General features: G+C 39.0%; 1 protein-coding gene across 7 annotated transcripts in view; it reads left to right on the top strand.

The window, feature by feature from the left end:
- Nucleotides 1-388: 388 nt before the first annotated feature.
- The window catches only part of AP1S2 (adaptor related protein complex 1 subunit sigma 2), a 67,882-nt gene continuing 49,253 nt past the window's right edge, over nt 389-19,017 (top strand). For 3 of the 7 annotated variants that reach the window (XR_002889403.3, XM_005287783.5, XM_005287784.5), the window contains exons 1-4: nt 397-601; nt 1,992-2,170; nt 6,274-6,382; nt 7,207-7,344. Coding sequence is in view for 6 of the 7 variants with exons in the window: in XM_005287783.5 (XP_005287840.1) it covers nt 1,992-2,170; nt 6,274-6,382; nt 7,207-7,344 (426 nt within the window). In the remaining variant the exon portion in view is untranslated. Of the gene's footprint in view, nt 602-1,991; nt 2,171-6,273; nt 6,383-7,206; nt 7,345-12,200; nt 18,434-19,017 lie in introns of those variants that run through there. The other 4 variants (XM_042840187.2, XM_005287780.5, XM_005287786.5 and 1 more) reach the window with 4 other exon arrangements.

The raw sequence follows: 19,017 nt of genomic DNA on the forward strand, positions 1-19,017 counted from the left end.
TGGGATGCAAATGTATTTAGATTACACTAGGGAACGCTGTCGGGTGCGCATGCGCAATGAGCACTTCTAGCTCTCAATCACTTCCGGCTTTGTGGGCGGGTTAGAGGGGTTTATCGTCAAGCTGCTGATTGACTGAGGCCATTTTCCGATCTGTGTCTCCCTTGGTGATTGGCTACTGTAAAAAAACGCTATGTGTCTTTGATTTTCTGGTTGGCTGCCGTAATCCCTACTTCACCCTTATTGTGGATCTGTCATGCTGATTGGCTGCTGCACGGCAACCACACGAGCTGCTTATATGTCCCGCTCGCTGATTGACTGGTCCAACCGTTTGTCCCCTCCCCCCAAGCCGGGTGCGCGCAGCCCCTGCGCCCCCTGTGTTCGCCGAGCTAATAAAGTTTTGTTGGAAGAAAAGCGGCGCCTCCTCTCGCTCCTGCCCCGCCCTCTCGGAGCCGCTCGCCGCGCCCGGCCCCTCCCTCCCGGCTCGGGCCCTGGGGCGGTTGTTTCTCGCCCAGCCGCGCGCGCGCCAAGAGCTCGAGCCGGAGCCTCCCGGCGGCTCCTCCGCCCGCCTCGCTCGCCGCTGCTGCCTCCTCCTGCGGGCACGGTAAGCGGCTCCGAGTCCGGCCGGGGCGGGGGGCTGCTCGGGGAGAGTCCCCGGGGTATAAACCCTCCCTTCCCGGCCGATACCGGGCTCCGCGCCGCTCCCTCCGCTGCGCAAACGCGTGTGGCCGCCGTGATTTAACGGGACTCCGGGAGGGTGGCACCCGGGACTGCGCTGTGCGCTCCCCCCGCCCCGCTGTGCGCGCGACGGTTAAACTGCTGCTCTGCCCCCGGGGAACGGACTCTAAACACCGCGGGGGCGGGGGGGGGGGGGGGGCGGCGGGGTGATGTTGCCTGCCTGCCGCGGGCTTCCCGGTCCGGCCGGGCGAGGCTGTGGCGGAGGCAGCGCTCTGCCCCCGGGCGGCTCCGTGGCTGGCGCTGCCCGGCCTCGGGTTGGGTTCCCTGCCGCCGCCCGTGAGGAGCCGGTGCATCCCGAGGATGCCGCCTGCTCTCCCGCCCCGCCGTGCTGTCGAGCCGGCCAAGTGCCGGAGCCCGGGGGGGGGCAGATCCGGGTCAGGGCTGAGGACCCGTAGCGAAGCAGACCCGCCTGAAAGGCTAATTGGGCTTCGCCGGAGCTCCCGCTTGCTCTTCAAGCTCAATGGACATTTGAGCAAAAAAAAAAAAAAAAAAAAAATGCAGGAAAAGGTGCTTAACATAAGTGCTTTCTCAAACTCAATAGTAATATCCCTGTGGGGGAGGGACAGCAGCGCTTGGCCAATCTCTTCATCTTTATTTCCGTTTCCCCATCTGTAAAATGGGGGAAAGACTTGCCACCTCCCTGGGAGTTAGGAAACTTAATCTGTGTCTTTAAAGTGCTTTGACATACTCTGGAATAAATTAATATAGGTGAAAAAAGTATTCTTAATGCAATACCTATAATCCAGTTGGCAGTGAATTTGGTATCAGAAATCATGGGTTTTGACATTAAGGGGCTGAGGGTGCAGTTTCTTAATTTGTCTACAATAGACCAGCTATGTTGATGACATTGAGTATCAGCAAAAGGTGCCAGTGCACTAGTGCTGAGCATAGTTTAGCTGAAAGCATAGACTAATATGTTCAGCATCTGGTGGTGTTAACCTCTGTTTCTGAAATTCCTGAACACTGTTTCTTTGTCTACACGTTAATCTTCTGTAGCCCACTGTTTCATTCATTGTGGACATCTGTTATCAGCAGTGCTTCATTTTTCTAGTGTAGAACGTGCCTTAGTTAAGACAGTGGTTACACCTTTAAAAATATTTTGTAGATATACTAGCTTTTGGATGGCTGTCATTGACACGTCTCATTTCTTTTCCTACTTTAAAACATTTTGTAACTAATAAAACTAATTTTAAAATGTTTGCATTTGATACAGCTGAAGGACAAATTGATTACAGTTTTATTTGTTAATTCAACAGATGCAGTTTATGTTGCTTTTTAGTCGTCAAGGGAAGCTGAGACTTCAGAAGTGGTATGTCCCATTGTCTGACAAAGAGAAGAAGAAAATCACAAGGGAACTTGTTCAGACAGTGCTGGCCCGTAAACCGAAAATGTGCAGCTTCCTGGAGTGGAGAGACCTGAAGATTGTCTACAAAAGGTGGTTCTGTCTCACTAAGCTTGTAATTACTAGACATCAAAAAAAGATGTAATGAATAGCAAAGAAAATAATGAAAGTGAAATGTTTTCTCCCTTATGATGATGAAAATAGGCTGTTTTGAGCTTTTTTTTTTCTTAAATCTTATTTGATAACCTAGTAGGAAGCATCCATGTGTAAAGAGCCACTCATGCATTTAGAAATGTGCTGAAGAACAAAGATTAGATTTTCTTAAACTTAAGAAAGAATGATTCTTTCCGGTTCTGTGTTCAGCTGTCTAAGTAAAAGGATGAATACAAATATGAAAAATAATGTATGATTTAATGGCTATTTAGTATGACTAAATTCTATAAACATGTTTACCTCAAGCAGTGGATAACTATAAATTGGTTACAAATATAATTTGGGCTCAAAGGCACCAGATATATGAATAAGAAAAGACTTTTTTGTACGGCCAGCAAAAATATTTTTTCACTTTGAGAAATCAAGATCAGTTTTCTATGGGTGAAAGTACTGTTTATTTTCTTAGTCAGAAATCTCTTTGTACCTGTTTACTTGCAAAATGCTAAGGTTGTGCAGCTGTAATGTTTTTATTCTGCTGACCTTTTGAATGTAATACAAAACAGCTGTGAAATTGCTTTTCTCCACAAATTACTGTAATTGACATTCCAATGAGATGAAGGAAATAAATGCATCCTACTAAAAGCTAATTTTATAAAAGGAGTTTAAAAAATTACAAGTTAATTGATGTCCGGGAAAGTAATTTAATTTTTCCTTTGTTTTATTTCCTTATTTTTCTTCAAGTTTGGGTAGTCATGGTCATCACACAGCTGAGGGAACACCACTAAGAGGACTGGATTTAAGTAGTGATAAAAAAAACACTTGGTGTGATAGTGCCTTTGGGCTTGGAGAAAGTGCATTCTTCCAAAGATAACGATGAAACCCATAAGGAATAGGAGCAAGCTCTGGTGGCCCAAGAGTCCAAGAGCAGCCTTGGAAACAATCCTTCATATTCAGGGAGTTCTTGTAGTCTTTGTCCTGGGCAGGCAGCCAAAAGAGAACCAGACAATCTACAGAAACTGACAAACCTTGGCAGGGGTCACAATCCTTCTTAGCAAGAGGTGCTTCATCTTGGTTGCAAGTTTGAGTATGCTACAGAGAATCCTGAGCCAATCCTCTACCAAGGTCTGCCTAATCTATCCCATAGTTTGGGGACAGTTTGACTCACATTGGGTAAAAACCATGACTTGTTAAAAAACATAAAACGTTTAACATTTTTTAGTTTCGTGTTGCTGGTTCTTCGTTTTTCTTATTTCATAATCTAAATTGCTGAAATGCATGCTTTATACTTATTTATTCTAGAACTACCTAATTGTTAGAATTTCAGATATTAGAGCAAGGTAGTAGGTTCACTTAAATCAAAGCGAATTTTAAGCAATCAATTTTAATGTTTTTGCCTTTGTACTCCTAAAGAGAGGTTGTTTAACTGATTGACAATACTTAAAACATGTTAAATTGCAACTAAATACAGTCTTTACACCAGGGGTCTCAAACTCAAATTTGGTGCTGCTTTTTGCAAACTTAGGAGGAAACGTTATATCTATACACTTTTATTTAAGCAGTTATATAGCTTACTTTACATTTATTCAGATGCTTAATTTTTTATTTTGTATTATGTTAGTAAACAATGAATAATGCGTTTCTTATTTGCAAGATTAATTTTTTTACTTGTTCATTTTGAGCTCTTTGGATAGGAACTCAAATGCAATTAAAATGCAAGCAAAATTTTAAAGATTTTAATTAGTAAACTAAAGCTACCTTAAATATGCTGGATACATAAGAAAAAAATTAATCAAAACCTGCTTAAAACTAACTGATTTATTAAACAAAGTGTTACCTGCAGTTAGTGAATTGAACTAGTTGTTTCTGGTCACTGTGTCCTTCAGGATTTTAGAAATAGCAGATCTCAGCCTCTCACATTTAGTTTTTATTCATAGTTTGGAAGAGAAAACAAGCTTTACTGCTTTTCAACGTTCGAATGCTTTTTAACTTTGAATTAACTAATCATTGAACTTAAAATAGTTAAATAACTTGAAATGAAGAAATTATTCTCTCTGCATCTGCAAAAGAGGCTACTGCTGTCAAAGCTGATTTAGTATTTCAACAGACTCTGGTTCCAGGTGTGTAGCCAATGATGTCTACCAGTTCAGTGGTTTGACTTTCTTTAAAACTTTGGCAGTAAACATATACTGCTTAAGCCCCAGGGCCTCATCAACATCGTTTTGTTGAGAGCAATACAAACTCAAATATAAATTTGGTAAGCTTATAGCTTGTGCCATATATACATCACCTGAAATACTCAATGTACACAAATCAAGAAAGCTGAAATGCTTTGATCAAGGTTGTAGCCCTTCATCATGGTTTGTATTGGCAAGACATCCTCTGAATGAAGTGTTTTAAGAGGAAAATCTGAAAATATATTTTCACATATGTCAGTGAGAAAAAACACAGAAATAAACTCTTGCACATTCTCATCTCCAGAGGACCCACTCTAGACTTGACAAGAGATTTAGCTTGCCCGTCTCAGGGCTTGTTTTGGATATTTTGAGGTCCAAGATAGGAGAACCAATATGACTGCCTTCAAGCATTGGGGCCTGACGAGGGCATGTGCCTTTGTTTACTCCTTCAAAAGATTACAGATGTGGCCCTTACAACTGTGGTTGAATCTGGTGTAGGTGCTTGCTGTTCATTGCTTGGATATGGAAGTGTGTTTCTTCAAGAGGTCAGGCTTGCTCCTGTTTTGATTATTTGATTATTGCTGAATGTTTTGAAGGACAATTCTCTTTTCCCAGCCAGCATATCATTATAGGTACCTTTGCCTTCATTTTGTGTTAGGGGGTTGCAACTTAGAAGCTTTTGTACTTAAATATATTTAAATTTTCCCCTCCAAACTGCATGTTGTAGAACTTGAACATGCATTCTAGTTAACACTTGCTTTAACCTAGTTGAAAATACTAGACCAGCAGGGTTTCTAACCTTAAATTTGCCTTTAAATGTGGTTATGAAGGACAAACAGTCTAAGAAGAAAGGTCCAGGTGATATAATCTTTTGTATTGTTGAAAAGTAATTTGATGTATTAAAACGGACTCTCAAAGGGTTGCGTGTAGTTTTAAAATCTGTATTTAGTTGTGGACACTGTATTGTGACCAAGTGTTATGGAGTGGAAGTTCATTTGTTTTTGTTTTTTTGTTTAGTGACACAAAAGCTGTTTTGTCTGAAACAGGTCAAATTGTTTAATTCTATTTAAGGCCTGTCCTTTTAAGAGCTTATTACTCATTTAACTTGAAATGAAGGTCTGCTATTGTCATGAGTTTCAAATTATCCTTAAGCATTGGAAGGGAAACAGTTTAGCTGAACATAGCAATAATCAGCTGACATTAAAATGAATGTGGAGAAAGTCATGTGCCTTGAGTAACAGAATAGAAGTATTCAGACAGATTTGCTTTGAGTGCTAGTAATTAGAGTAAGCTTCAAACGGTTGTGCTAGAAAAACAGATATTTTTCTCTTTCCAGACTGATGTTTTAATGTTAATGTTTTATTTATAATTTAGATTTTCAAATCTTATCTATTGAATGCTTTCTGTACTCTTTTAAAAACCAAGCCAGTAGAAAGTGATTTACCCAACAACTGTGTATAAAAGACATAATTTGTTTTGTAATGCATTAAAAAAGTCCTCGGAGTTACTGTTTTTATTTCTGTTGAATCAGGTTTGACAAAACAAGCTTAAAAAAAAAATTTGAAAAGGCCATTTCAATTTTCTAACAAGCTCAGTTTGACGTGAGAGAAGCCAATGGTTAAAAAGGCCATAGAAATTGAAATATTATTTGATCCATGGAGGTGATTGCTCTTAGTTCTTTTTAAGGAACAGCAGTCATTCTATGTGGGCAAGCTTGCAGTGCTGCTGCCTCTAATCTGTTACTTCTGAGGATACACAGATCTTAGTTTCCAGGACTGAGAACAATCTGTCACCTTTCAGGAGCACTAATGTAACTGACATGGGGGCTGGTGTTTTTATAATAACATAAAGATAATTTTGTTGTTGCAGATATGCAAGCCTTTATTTCTGCTGTGCTATTGAAGATCAGGACAATGAACTGATAACCCTGGAAATAATTCATCGTTATGTGGAACTACTTGACAAGTATTTTGGCAGTGTAAGTTAGTGACTCTGATTTTGGTTTCAGTTTTTTACAAAATTCCATTATGTATTTTTGTTAATATAGTAAGTGCATCATCTTCTTGCTTAGTGTACAAGATATTTTAAAAGTGATATGTTTTCTGCTGGACATGGATATCTGATATATCTATATCTATATCTGGCAAATCTTACATCACTTGTTCTTCCAAACCAACCTGGTAACTAACCTATCTTTACAACACCCTTGTCAGGGGAGGAGGTGGTTGTATGTCCTGTTCCTCTCTCCCCCCAGGCTCCTTCCCAATCTACTTTCCTTCAGCTGCAATTTCAGGAAAAGTTCTGTGCAGCCCCAGTCTAGAGCATACTCAGTGCAGATAGAATTATAGTTAGCTATGTTGAAATTCAAGCAAATCTCTACTAGCAGATGCGAACTGTGGTTTTTCAGATGCTTGTGATTTGGCCCAGTTTGGGTGGATTCTCATGGGGACAGTGAAAGGCGCATCCCTGACACAAAGGCCTCCCTCCTGCCAAATTTCAAGTCCCTGCTCCAAAGCATGGGGGTACCAGAGCTTGTCAGAGAAACAGTCTCCAGAATTTTTTAACGTGGGCAAGATGCATTTCTCATTAGCCTCATTCTCAGAAGTGGTGGAACCACTTTGGCTGAAATTCTCCACAATAAATTTAAGCCTTAAGAAAATGCCTGAAATGGAAATTTTCAGCCCAAACAGTTAGTTTGGCAAAGTTATGAGTAAGTGAAAGAAGAATCTAATAATAGGAAGTGTTGGGCAACCTTAATAAGGCATGCTACCCCCCCATCACAACATTTACTGTGCTTTTCAGGTGTGTGAACTTGATATCATCTTCAATTTTGAAAAGGCTTATTTTATTCTGGATGAGTTCCTGTTGGGAGGGGAAGTTCAGGAGACCTCCAAGAAAAACGTTCTCAAAGCCATTGAGCAGGCTGATCTGTTACAGGAGGTAAGCAACTGGTACTTCTCCTGCCTAAGCACCAGCATGCTGTGCTCTGGCTAATGAAGGCTCTCACTTTTCTAATATGGTAGAAAGCGCTTTTTAGCATGCTTAGCATGTAATCTCCTGTTAATTTTTCTGTTTGTGTAGTATATGTACTACCACAGTATTATCTTTCAGCTTTTTTATTCTTTTCACCTTGTATTTAGTACACACATATGTAAAGCTTCTTTTTAAAGCTTTAGATTTATTTAGAGATTGTCCCTATGTTGTATGTGTTTTGCTAGAATTGCAAGCTACCTAATATTTATAGATGTTGCTCTTTTTAATTTATCCATATCTCTTCCTTAGATTTCTTTGTTGCACTTTAATAATCTTGATAATTATCACTAGTTTTTTGTCATACCTGATGCATGTATGCTTCTTTACTGTTTCACTGCTCAAATCCAGAAGCTAGACTCTCTTCTTTGAGCCTCTTTCAGGTATAGTTAATATTAACTATTCTAAAGGCATTATGTCTTAATGTTGTAGTTTAATTTATTTTAAAATATAAATGTTAGAATAATAGTCAGTAGTCATAGAAATATATAGAATGAAGTAGAAAAGACATTCAAAACTTCACCCATTATTCAGTTATTGAAATAAAAATATTTCCACTGTTCATTTCTGACTTTGGAGAGCTGTTAAAGTATGAACTCAGATCTTAAACCCAGAGTTTAGAAAGCAATTTTTTAAAATTGTACCGCAAAATCCCTAGTAATAAAGTAAATTTAAAAAAGCCCTCTTGTCTCTACCAGCCCCTGTGTATTTTATTATTTACTAACGACGTTCTCAAGGTTATAACATTGAACTAGCAGTTCAGACCCTGCCAATGACACCTAGTAAGATCTTGGGAAAGTCACTTAACTTCTCTGTGCACCAATTTGTGACAGGGATGTACAATTTGCCCATCTCATGTGCATGTTAAAGTTTAAGGCTTGTAAAATGTTTAGAGGTCACTGGTAAAATATGCTATATAAATGCAAAATAGTATTTGAGCTTTGTCCTATGAACATTTTAATGGGTTATTATTTTGTCTTGTGAGAGATCTGTTTCTGTTGATCTGTCATGTGAGCACTCCATATTTCTGAGGTTCTCCTTCTGCTATCCTTGCTATTGCCCCAGGAACATCTTATTGCTAAATTATAGGATTGAAAAATCATCCCATCCTTTATTCTCCACTCTCATAGTTTAGTTGCATTTTGTAATCCTATTACTTGAGGTGAAAATAAGAGGATGACATACCAGCTAAGACTCATTTATAGATAGAGGTGCTAATAAACTGTGTGATGTATCCTTTTTTGGTTTGGGAAGCTTAATTATTCCTATTTTCAAAGGATGCTCTGAAGCCTTCCTCTCGTCACTCCTTTATTGTGGTAAGAGGGGAATTTCCTAATGAGGTGGATATTACAGGCCTACTGAAATTTTAGCTGTTTGGTACTCTACTAATGCTATATATTGTTATGGCATACAGAAAATGTTCCATGGGTTTTTTCATCTAAAGCTTTTGCTTTCCTAGAATCAAAGAATTGCAGAAGTTACAAATGGGAAGTGACCTAGTAAATAATCGGTCTCCCTGCAAATGCATGATTGTTCCCTACAATGTCAGCATTTTGCAGCATTTTGTCCAGTCTAGTTTTAAAAATTACAAGCAATGAGACTTCCTTTGGGAGGCTGTTTTATTGTATCCTACAGTCAGAAATAATTCCTAATATTCTGCCTAAAATTTACCTTTAATTTCATTCTACTACCCCTAGATTATTTTGACACTAAAAATAAATAATACAAAATAAAAAAATTGCCTCCCTTTTTAATTTTTTTACAATGGGAAATTTTCTCCTTCCCTCCATTTTCTTTTTAAATGTGGACTTTGCTTCTTTGAAACAGTGTTTTATTTATTTATTGAATTCCCCCCGCCCCCCTCCCCAAGCCTTCTGATTTCTTTTATGATCTCTGGGTTAACTATTTTCCTGATTGTAACCAATAAGTAACAAAAATCTGTATCCTTGTTGCTTTTGAAGTTTATTTTACATTGTGGTGGTGGAAATTTAATTGAGATTTTTGTCACCGTTTGATAGATTAATGATGTCAATTAAATATAAAATGGCACTCTTTATATGACTGCTTTTTTACTTCAGTGGGAGTTCAGTTTAAGGACTTCAGGATTTTAAAGAGGTTTAACACACAATTGTATATTTTAGTGTAGGATCTTTCCTTTCATGCTAGTTGATGCAAAGTGAATCCAGGGTCTGACAATGAAGAATACTGAAATGTTGAATTCATATGTCACCATTGGAGGATCTTTTTATTTCAGTGAATTTCTGTTTCTCTGAATAGTTCAGAAAAAGTCCACAAGAATAGAATACATTCTTTAGTTCTACCAATCCCAAGTTTTTTCAAACATCAGTATGCTTTTTTCTCACCAGATCCACTCCTCATATGCACATTATATCTCAAAGCTAAAGATTTTCTTTGAGCCCTAAATGGATTGTTACTTGACAGTCATTTAAAAAAAATAATTAAGTACTGTATTTTTAATACATTAAATGTAACGTATGTATCATTAACTGGTTAGTGTTTCTAACACATTTTGATGATGATTAGCTGTTCAGAAATGCTTATCACACAAAGGAACATCATTTTACAGATTTTAAGTGGGAGGAAGCAATGGCTGTTGTGAGTAATATTAAAAGGAAAACATGCACAGGCAAGAGTTGTTTGAAGAGTGAATTGGCCTCTTACAGGCTTGTCCGTTTGTATTCCCCTGGCAGTTTTCCAGGAGATGCTTTATACTGTAGAACACCTTTTTAGAGTATCATGTACTTAACCTTTCCGTGCTGTTATAATCACTTACAAACACTCAGGGCTTGTCTACACTTAAAATGCTGCAGCTGTGCCTCTGTAGTGCTTCAGTGAAGACAGGAGGGCTTCTCTCATCAGTGTAGGTACTCCACCTCCCTGAGAGGCAGTAGCAAAGTTGATGGGAGAATTCTCCCATCGACCTATTGCTGTGTACACCAGGGGATAGGTTGGATTAAGTGCATTGCTCAGGGGTGTGGATTTTTCACACCCAAGAGCAACATAGTTATACTAATGTAATTTCCTAGTATAGAGCAGTCCTCAGTTCAGTTAGCGCTCATCTCACTAATGTACTGATTTTGGAGACTTACATGCTGTGGTTTCATGTGTACTTGATGCTCATTTTTCTTTAGTGTTCTTCTGAGCTCCCTTCACACTGACAACACATTGAGTGTTTTTGTATCTGGTGCTGGCCACTAAAGTTATCAGTGATACACAGCTCACCCTCATCTTTAAAAGAGCTGCAACCCTGACGGTAGTTTGACATTCTATGTGTGGAGGTGCAGAGGGGCACATGCGTTTCCATTTGAGAAGAATACATTTTTTGTCATATTATGGAACTGCGAAATAAAATTTTTCAGGTCTTGATGTGATCAATTAACCACGTTGCATTATAATTATGTTTACAAGAGCCAGTTTTCCATGCCACTTTCTTCTATTCTTTTTTTCTTAGGTTGGCATTGAAATTAGTACGGTATTCCAGAAAATCTGTAGCAATTTCTAATCTCTGTATGCATTTTTTCCTTCTGTGTGGATATTGCTTTTTTCATTTTATATTTTATCTTTGTTGTTTCCTGATGTAAACATCAATTCAGCAAAGCATTTAAGCACAATCTTAAGTAAATCCTGGTTTAGTAGAGCACTTAAGCATTGTGGTTCACTTTAAGTTAAGGAAGTGTTAAATGCTTTGCTGAATCAGGGCCTTATTTGATAATCCACTGCCTGTTTTATTGCAGTTACCAGTCTATTTAGTAACTCAGAACAGTTACTGAGGCATACTTTTGTTAAAAGACGACATTTTGCTTTTGAGGTCATAGCTCAACTCTTTGCCAGTGGTGACTTTTTTCTTCCATAAGCATAAAATGGCGTTTGTGCGCATTTATGCATCTCATATTGAACAGCTGAAAAGTAATTTTACTTTTCCTTATGCATCATAGTTTTGTGGATGAGTAAAGGTCATGTGGCCAATTTCATGATTGTTTACAATTCCAGCTAAAACTGCTAATTGTTTTTAATAATACTTGACGTAACAAATAAATAACACAAACAATATAGTTGCATTGTTATTGTAGCATGGTGATACCAGGATTTGAGAGACAAGGTTTGTAAGTTTACATCTTTTATTGGACTAACTTCCGTTGGTGGAAGAGACAAGCTTTGGAGCTCCACAGACCTCTCTTTCAGGTTTGAAAAAGGTTAATTGCCTATTTAATTTTAAGAAGTTTCTTGCAACGTGTGTTAATCTCTTATTCTTAACAATCTGTCCGACCTTGTATTTAGCTGTGATACTCTGGCTACCTTTTCCAGATCTGAAGATGAGCTCTGTGAAGCTCAAAAGCTTGTCTCCCACCAACAGAAGTTGGTCCAATAAAAGATATTGCCTCACCCACCCTGTATCTCTGAGTATAGTACAGAACAATAATAAAGTGTCGGTTTTTCACTTAGGACTATAGGAATTGCCATTAAGTAATTCAATGATGGCCATTAGTATGAGATACTGTCTCCGACTAATACCGTGCAAACCTACAGAATAGTCCCAATACAAGTATAGTTTCAGATACTATTATATACATTTAATAATACATAAAGAATTAATCTCATTAAACAAAACCATTACCATCAGTGTTTACTAAACAAAGAACATAACTGTTAAAGGCTTGCTAGCTGGTGAGATTTTTTTCTGTTTTTTTTTTTTCTAGTAACCACATTTCAAAATAGTTTTGTAATCTTTTTTTTTTTTTTTGTAGGTGAACTTTTCTTTCACTAGAATTTCCCAAATCTTGTTCAACCCATGTATTATCACTGGAGCATATTTATTCCTCCAGAGGTCTTCAGCAGAACAGTTTGGATATTTCACTGTAAATATTGATGTTTATGTTCAGTGGAAATTCCAACAGTCTGGACAAAAGATCTGTTGGTAAATCACAATTGGTTACTTTTTGTTTCCATATTTTTATTCATATAATTGTCTAATCCTTTACTAAATATTACTAAAGTATGTGCTTCATTAAAATCAACAATTAGTTGTATTTTTCATCTTTTTAAAATATCTTGCATCCTAATTTCAGTTAGTGACCTCTTGTCCCTGTATATGAGGAAGGATAAGTGTATTTTCAATGTTATTCCTCTGTCTACTTTTTTGAAGGTAAATACTTTTTTGGGGGGGAGGGGGGCGGGTATTAAAAACCTGCTTCCCCACTGAGATAAGCAACTTGTGTATGGAAGTGGAGGCTATTTTGGAACTGCCATGAGAATTTCCTATCAGAGGAAGAACTTCTCAACTGGAAACTGTCAGTTTGAAAGAGCAGCTACATGTAGACTGTAGGATTGTGTATGGTTCTAAAGGCTGTAATATGCCTTTAGTAGTATATAACCGTTGTGCATATAAATAATGCTAGCAATAGCAATTTTTAAAAATAAAAATCCCCAAACATTTTAACCTGTATAAGGGATCTCCACAAGTGGGTGAGAACATAATTTTTCACCATCTCTATTAGAAGACCACCTCTGTAAGCAGCTGCTTTTGTTTGTCCCCCTTGATTGCTTAAGATAGTTCTACTGTGTCCTAGTAAACAGAGGCTGAAAAACTCAGCCACTGGTGAGTGGAGCACTTTGTGTGAATGTGGTGACTTCACATTCAGTTTCTGCAGAATCTGATCTTTCATTTAAAAATGTTTCTAGTCCTTATAGTTATGAACATAATCCTAAAGTATAAACCAATGAAATACTGTCGTCCTAACTGTTGTCAGATTTGGTGCTTCTGCTATTGCTCATATTCCACAAAAGCAAAAGAATTAATGAGAATAGCATTCTTGACTGACTAATGCAAGCCTGCATATCATGACAGTATTATTGGGAAATGTGTTCTTCATACATAACTTCCACTGACATCAGTGGGAGTTGTGTATGGGACACATCTCACCATCATACCTTTAGACCTCAATCCTTTAGAAACTTTATATATATGCTTAATTTCATGCAAGGATTTCCTTTTCACTGAACATATTATTTGTATTTTATAAATTGTATATAATCAATCAGAAGCCGGTTCGTTTGTAAGCGAATCGCCCCCCCAGGATGGATAAGTAAAAATGGAACATTTTTTATGACCCGTTCATAAGCTGACCCTATAATTCGGGGGTCAGCAAACTTTGGCTCCCAGGCCATCAGGATGAGCTGCTGGTGGGCCGAGATGGTTTGTTTACCTTGAGCGTCCGCAGGCACGGAGGTAAATCTAAGTAAACAAAGTGTCCCGGTGCGCCAGCTGCTTACCCTGACGCACCGAGGACAGCAACTGGTGAGGAAACTTTTTTTGGGGGGGGGGAGAAGCTGGGGGTCAGGGGAGTAACCCCTGTGACCACCCCCACATGACCCCACCCCTAGCCCGCGACCCCCCACACTCTCCCCATCCCATCCCTTCCCACCTTATGGGGAAGGCCGGGGAGGATGTCTCTGATCTGGCTGGAGTTGCTCCGGCAGGCTGGGCAGCACAGCCGCAGCCTGCTCTGGCAGGCCAGACCCGGCGGCACGGCTGCAGCATGTCCCAGCGGGCTGGGCTGGGTGGCATAGCCGCAGCCTGCTCCGGCGGGCTGGGCCAGGCGGTGCGGCCGCAGCCTGCTCTGGGGGGCGGGGCCGAGCCCTGGAGCTGCAGCTGCTTCGGAGGCTGTGGGGAGAGCAGCGTGGCCAGAAGCAGAGAGACTCTGGCCCCGCCTCTTCCCTTCTGTCTCTGCTGGCTGTGCTTCCTCTCCTTGCTCCCTCTGTTGGGGGGAGGGGCTGTGTCCCACCTCTCCCTCTCTCCCCCCCGTTCATAAGCCGACCCCCTTCTCTGGTGCTTCCCTTTTTTACTAAAAAAAAATCGGCTTATGAACGAGTATATCCAGTAAGCTGTATTGTAAGAACACTGGTGGAAAAGCAATACTGTGTGTGTCAATGGGAGGCATTCAGTTAATGAAGTGTCTGAAGATTGGGCAACAATGGAAATCTATATATTGGTTGGGAGACCTTAAAGTCCCAGGGAGATGTAGGAAGTGGTGGCATTGATTAAGTAGACAGCAGTCTTCCCCTAAACCTAATACTGAACCATTGTCCCAACATGTCAGGAGGGTGAAGAATGCAGCTCTGCATTTTGGAGGTGTAGTCTTCAGAATGAGATGTGAAATAAGTTCTGATCAGCTGTACTTGTTGGAGATGCTAAGGCATATTAAGCAACAGTAGAGGTGTCAGCCAGCCAGCCACAGCAGGGCTGTGTTATTGCCCCAACCCTTTTTCCCATCTATCTTGCCATAAACTTGTTGCTTCTTTGTGATTGCCGTTCTTCTGGAATTGGGATAGAGTATTGCATGGATGGCCAGCTCTTCAATCTGTGACGTCTTCATTCTAAAACTAAAGTCACCAGGACTGTTGTTACTGACCTTCAGTATGCTGACAACTGTGCTATCCTCACGCACATTGAGGCTGACTTGCAATCCACCCTAGATCTCTTCTCAGACGCCTATCATAGCTTGGGACTTTCCCTCAACATTAGGAAGAGTAAGGTGCTCCTCCATCTTGCCTCAGAACAAGTTGCCCCTGTTCTCCCACAAATTGTCATTGGTGAACCCCTGGAAAATGTTGAGCATTTCCCTTACATTGGTAGCCACCTCTCCTAGACAGCCAATCTTGATATAGAGATTGAACATGGGATCCATTGTGACAGCGTATCCTTTGGAAAGTTGCTCCTTTCTGTCTTTACTGACAGATCTGTGGATGGAATCTAAGATCCTGGTCTACATTGCAATAGTCATCCCCACTCTTCTTTAGGGAGCGAGACATGGGTGACATACCAAAACCATATTAAGCATCTGGAGTAGTACCAACAGCGCTGCTTTAGGTAGATTCTCTGTATCGGATAGGAAGACCATTGTACCAATGCCAGCATTCTCTCTGCAGCTAACATCACCAGTGTTGAGGCAAAGATTATGAAACATCAGCTTCGCTGGGCTGGTCATTTTGTACGGATGGCTGATACTCATCTTCCAAAGCAATTCCTCTTTTCTCACTTAGTCATGGTAACAGGACCCATGGAGGACAGAGGAAATGCTACAAAGACACCCTGAAAGTATATCTTAAGAAGGGAGGCATTGACCCCACGAATTAGGAAGAGCTGTAGTGGTGTGGTATCATACCTCAAGCCTCATCCTGTTTTGAAGAGAATTGCCTTGCTCAAGAGGCTGAGAAAGAGCCTAGGAGGAAGGAAAGGGTACAGCATCCAGGCCAGCAGTTGTGCTCTTTCCAAGCAACCACCTGCCACATATGTGGGAAAAACCTGTAAAGCACGAATTGGACTCCTCAGCCATCTTAAGTCTCATCAATGATTTTTCCCCCATGGCAGACATCATCCTAGTATTGAGGGATAGCTAACAAACAAACAAGGTGTTAGCCCTGGTGTCCTGGCCAGATATAGGAAAGATGATCTCATGCCTATGGAACTGTTTTGGGACATGTTTGGGTCATGAGATTTGGGTTCTATTGTGGCTGTGTCATACATTTCCTGTGATCTTGAGCAAGACGTTTAATCTTTGTGCCTATCTGATTATACGTTTTGTAAAGATATATTCATTAATGTTTGAGAGGCGCTCAAATACTATGGTGATAAATGCTGTAGAAAAGCCTATATGTAAATAAAATATTTGAGTACAATTTGGGAAACTACATTCTTCCCACTTAATTTTCCCCTGAAGTCTCACTTGCTTTCTTGCATCTTTTAGTGCAAGATGTGGCTGCATCTCAGTGCGAGGGTGGGGGGAGAAGTGTATTATTTTTTGTGAGGCACTTGGGAATCCTCTCTGTAGGCTCTAACTGTGAAATAAAACAGCTTTTGCACAGCTTGTTTCTTGAGATTTGGGTAACTTGTTACAAAATATTGAATTCAAAAGCAAAATGCAACAGCTTTAACCCAAATTAAGTCAATTATTTAAATGTTTGTTTTCAAGCTTATAACTTGAATAGACATAAATTATTATATTCTTTCCTGCCCGATTAGTTACTTATGATGGAAGTAAATGTTTATATTTTTAAATCTGTCCCCTATGGGCCAAGAAGAGATTGCTAAAACAATGGATATCACTTTTATGAACAATTCATGTTTAGTCAAATTTTGTGTCATGTGGGTTGAACTAATTGTCATTCAGTTATACTGTGTGCTGTCATTGGGTTGTACAAAATTTATAAATAAAACACTTCTAAGATAATTTATTTGGTAACATGGCATATATGGGATACATGGTAGTGTGGTATCGAGGTTTGATCAGCACTTATTTGCAATGACTTGCAGAAATATGGCCATCCCAAAATTATGTTAATGAAACTTCTAAACCATGCCACGTTATCATGTATTCTTCGTATGTGTCTGTTTTATAATTACTTAACTCTTCATAGCATTATAGCTGAGCATAAAGTATGATTTATAATCTTTATATCCTGTTTTTATATTATTTGTTTTATGATTGGCTGGATGTTTGACTACTCTGCTTATAGTTGAATTTGCGTAAAACTTTTTTAAAAAGTATATAAATTCACTATTATACTTTTCATTAACTGTTTTTGAGGCTACTGTTAAAATGTCCTAAACATATCATAGAAGTAGAGCTGGCTTTGTGATAAATAAATTACAAAAGTATGCATATGCGCAAACTGCAGGAATATTGGAACATCACCCTGTTGGTTAGTATTACTTAAAATAATAGAGATCAAGTTTTCAATTTGTTGGAATAGTGGCAGGCTAAGCTGGTATTGCTAGTTTAGTGTGGAATCTATATTCTAAAAGTTATTTAAAAGTAAAATCAGTCTTTTAATGCCATTAACCATGCTTTCTTCATGAACAACCAACAAACTTTCTCTTGTGTCTTTGGAGGAATGGGAACCACGGTAGATGAAAAGCTGCTGTGCGAATTTCTCTAAATAGAAAATACGTTTTTTAGTTAGGAAACATGATTGCAGAGAATTTTCACTTAATGTGTGCTGCTTCAGGTTTTCAGGCAGTTCCCTAGATCCCTAAAATCTCCTCATTTCACCAATTCTGCCTCCCAAAAAATTTGTTTAGCTGTGTAACAATACTCCTCCCCCTCTTTTTTTCTTCAATTTTGTTCACATGGAATTGGATAGGGGAATACAAAATGTAAATGTCTTTTTGTGAAGGATATTATAAAAAGAAGCTGTGTCCTCAAAAGCTTCATATATTTAAAAATAAAAACAAAATAAATTCTTAATGTCACATATGCCAGCAGGAAAATTTCTTCCTCACTAGTGCTAGAATTAGTGTTCTAGAGCAGCTAGCTGTGTTCAAAGTACTACAAGAAATCCCAGTGATAATGCTTCCTATTTAGAGGCTCTCAGACTCATTAATACTAACTGGGAGTCCTTACCATCTGATAGCTGTTCAGTAGCCTCTGTAATATGAGGTCTAGTGAACAGCATCCACATTACAAAACTATTATCATGTAATTATTATCAACAATCTCTGTAGACATGCCAAGGAATCAGTATATCTGAAATCTAAACTACCAGTTCATCCCTAGAGATGCTCTATTCCAGAACAAGCTTGAGGCATGCTGTGACAAGGCAATGTGAAGAAGCTTGCATTTGCATTGCCATTGCATGTATCATACTTATTTTGAGGATTTTAGCTACTAGGGTTATCCGTCAATATGCACAGTAAGTTCACTGAACAACTGGAGAACACTCTCTGCTTTACAATAAAGCTGCTACTACATCTTGTCTCTCAAATCCTGTGCTTCCTGTTTAGAGACTTTCTTGTAATCTACATTTCAGTATATTTTATACTTTCCTTGAATCAACACCATGCTGAAGAGAGTAATATATAATGTTTCATATGTACAGAGGCTTTTCAGTTGCAGGGAACAGCTTGCCATGTAGTGTTCTCACCCTCCGTTCACGTTACTGCTAAAGATGTGTTTCATGAGGCTTCGAAACACTAGGGGGGCGGGAAAGAATTACTGCATCTGCCCTCCCATTGTGTCCTGTTCTGTGTGTCTTATACTGCAAGTTCCTTGTGTTAGGTACTGTCTTTCTCTGTCTTGTACAGTACCAAGCACATTGTTGGTGCCCTTTTAGCAATAGCTTCTGTCATGTCTATCTCTACACAAAAGAAGAAATTTTTACCAAGAAGATATAAATTCTAATGCTGAATTTTAATGTTCGTAACAAATAATTGCAGAGATTTTTTTTAGATGTTATGCCAGAGAATCTGTATGATTGAATATAGAAAGAATGTTTTTTAAAATCAGTTATCTAAATAAATTTGATAATCCATTGACATTTGTACTTAATCCATCTACTGTTTTTAACATTTTGCATATAGTAATGCGACCTGAAAATAATTGCTATGAATTATTACCATACAGAATTCAATTGTTGATGATGGTAACCAGAGGAGAAGTGATGTAAAAATGTGGTTGAGTGAATTCTGTATTAAAATACTTGCTCTAAATTGCAACAGAGAGAGTATGGTAGCTAATAAGTGAACCTATGATGTAACTTTTGCTTTATACAGGCATAAAACACCAA

This window comes from Chrysemys picta, chromosome 1 (assembly GCF_011386835.1).
Source record: "Chrysemys picta bellii isolate R12L10 chromosome 1, ASM1138683v2, whole genome shotgun sequence".
Lineage (NCBI taxonomy): Eukaryota > Metazoa > Chordata > Testudines > Emydidae > Chrysemys > Chrysemys picta.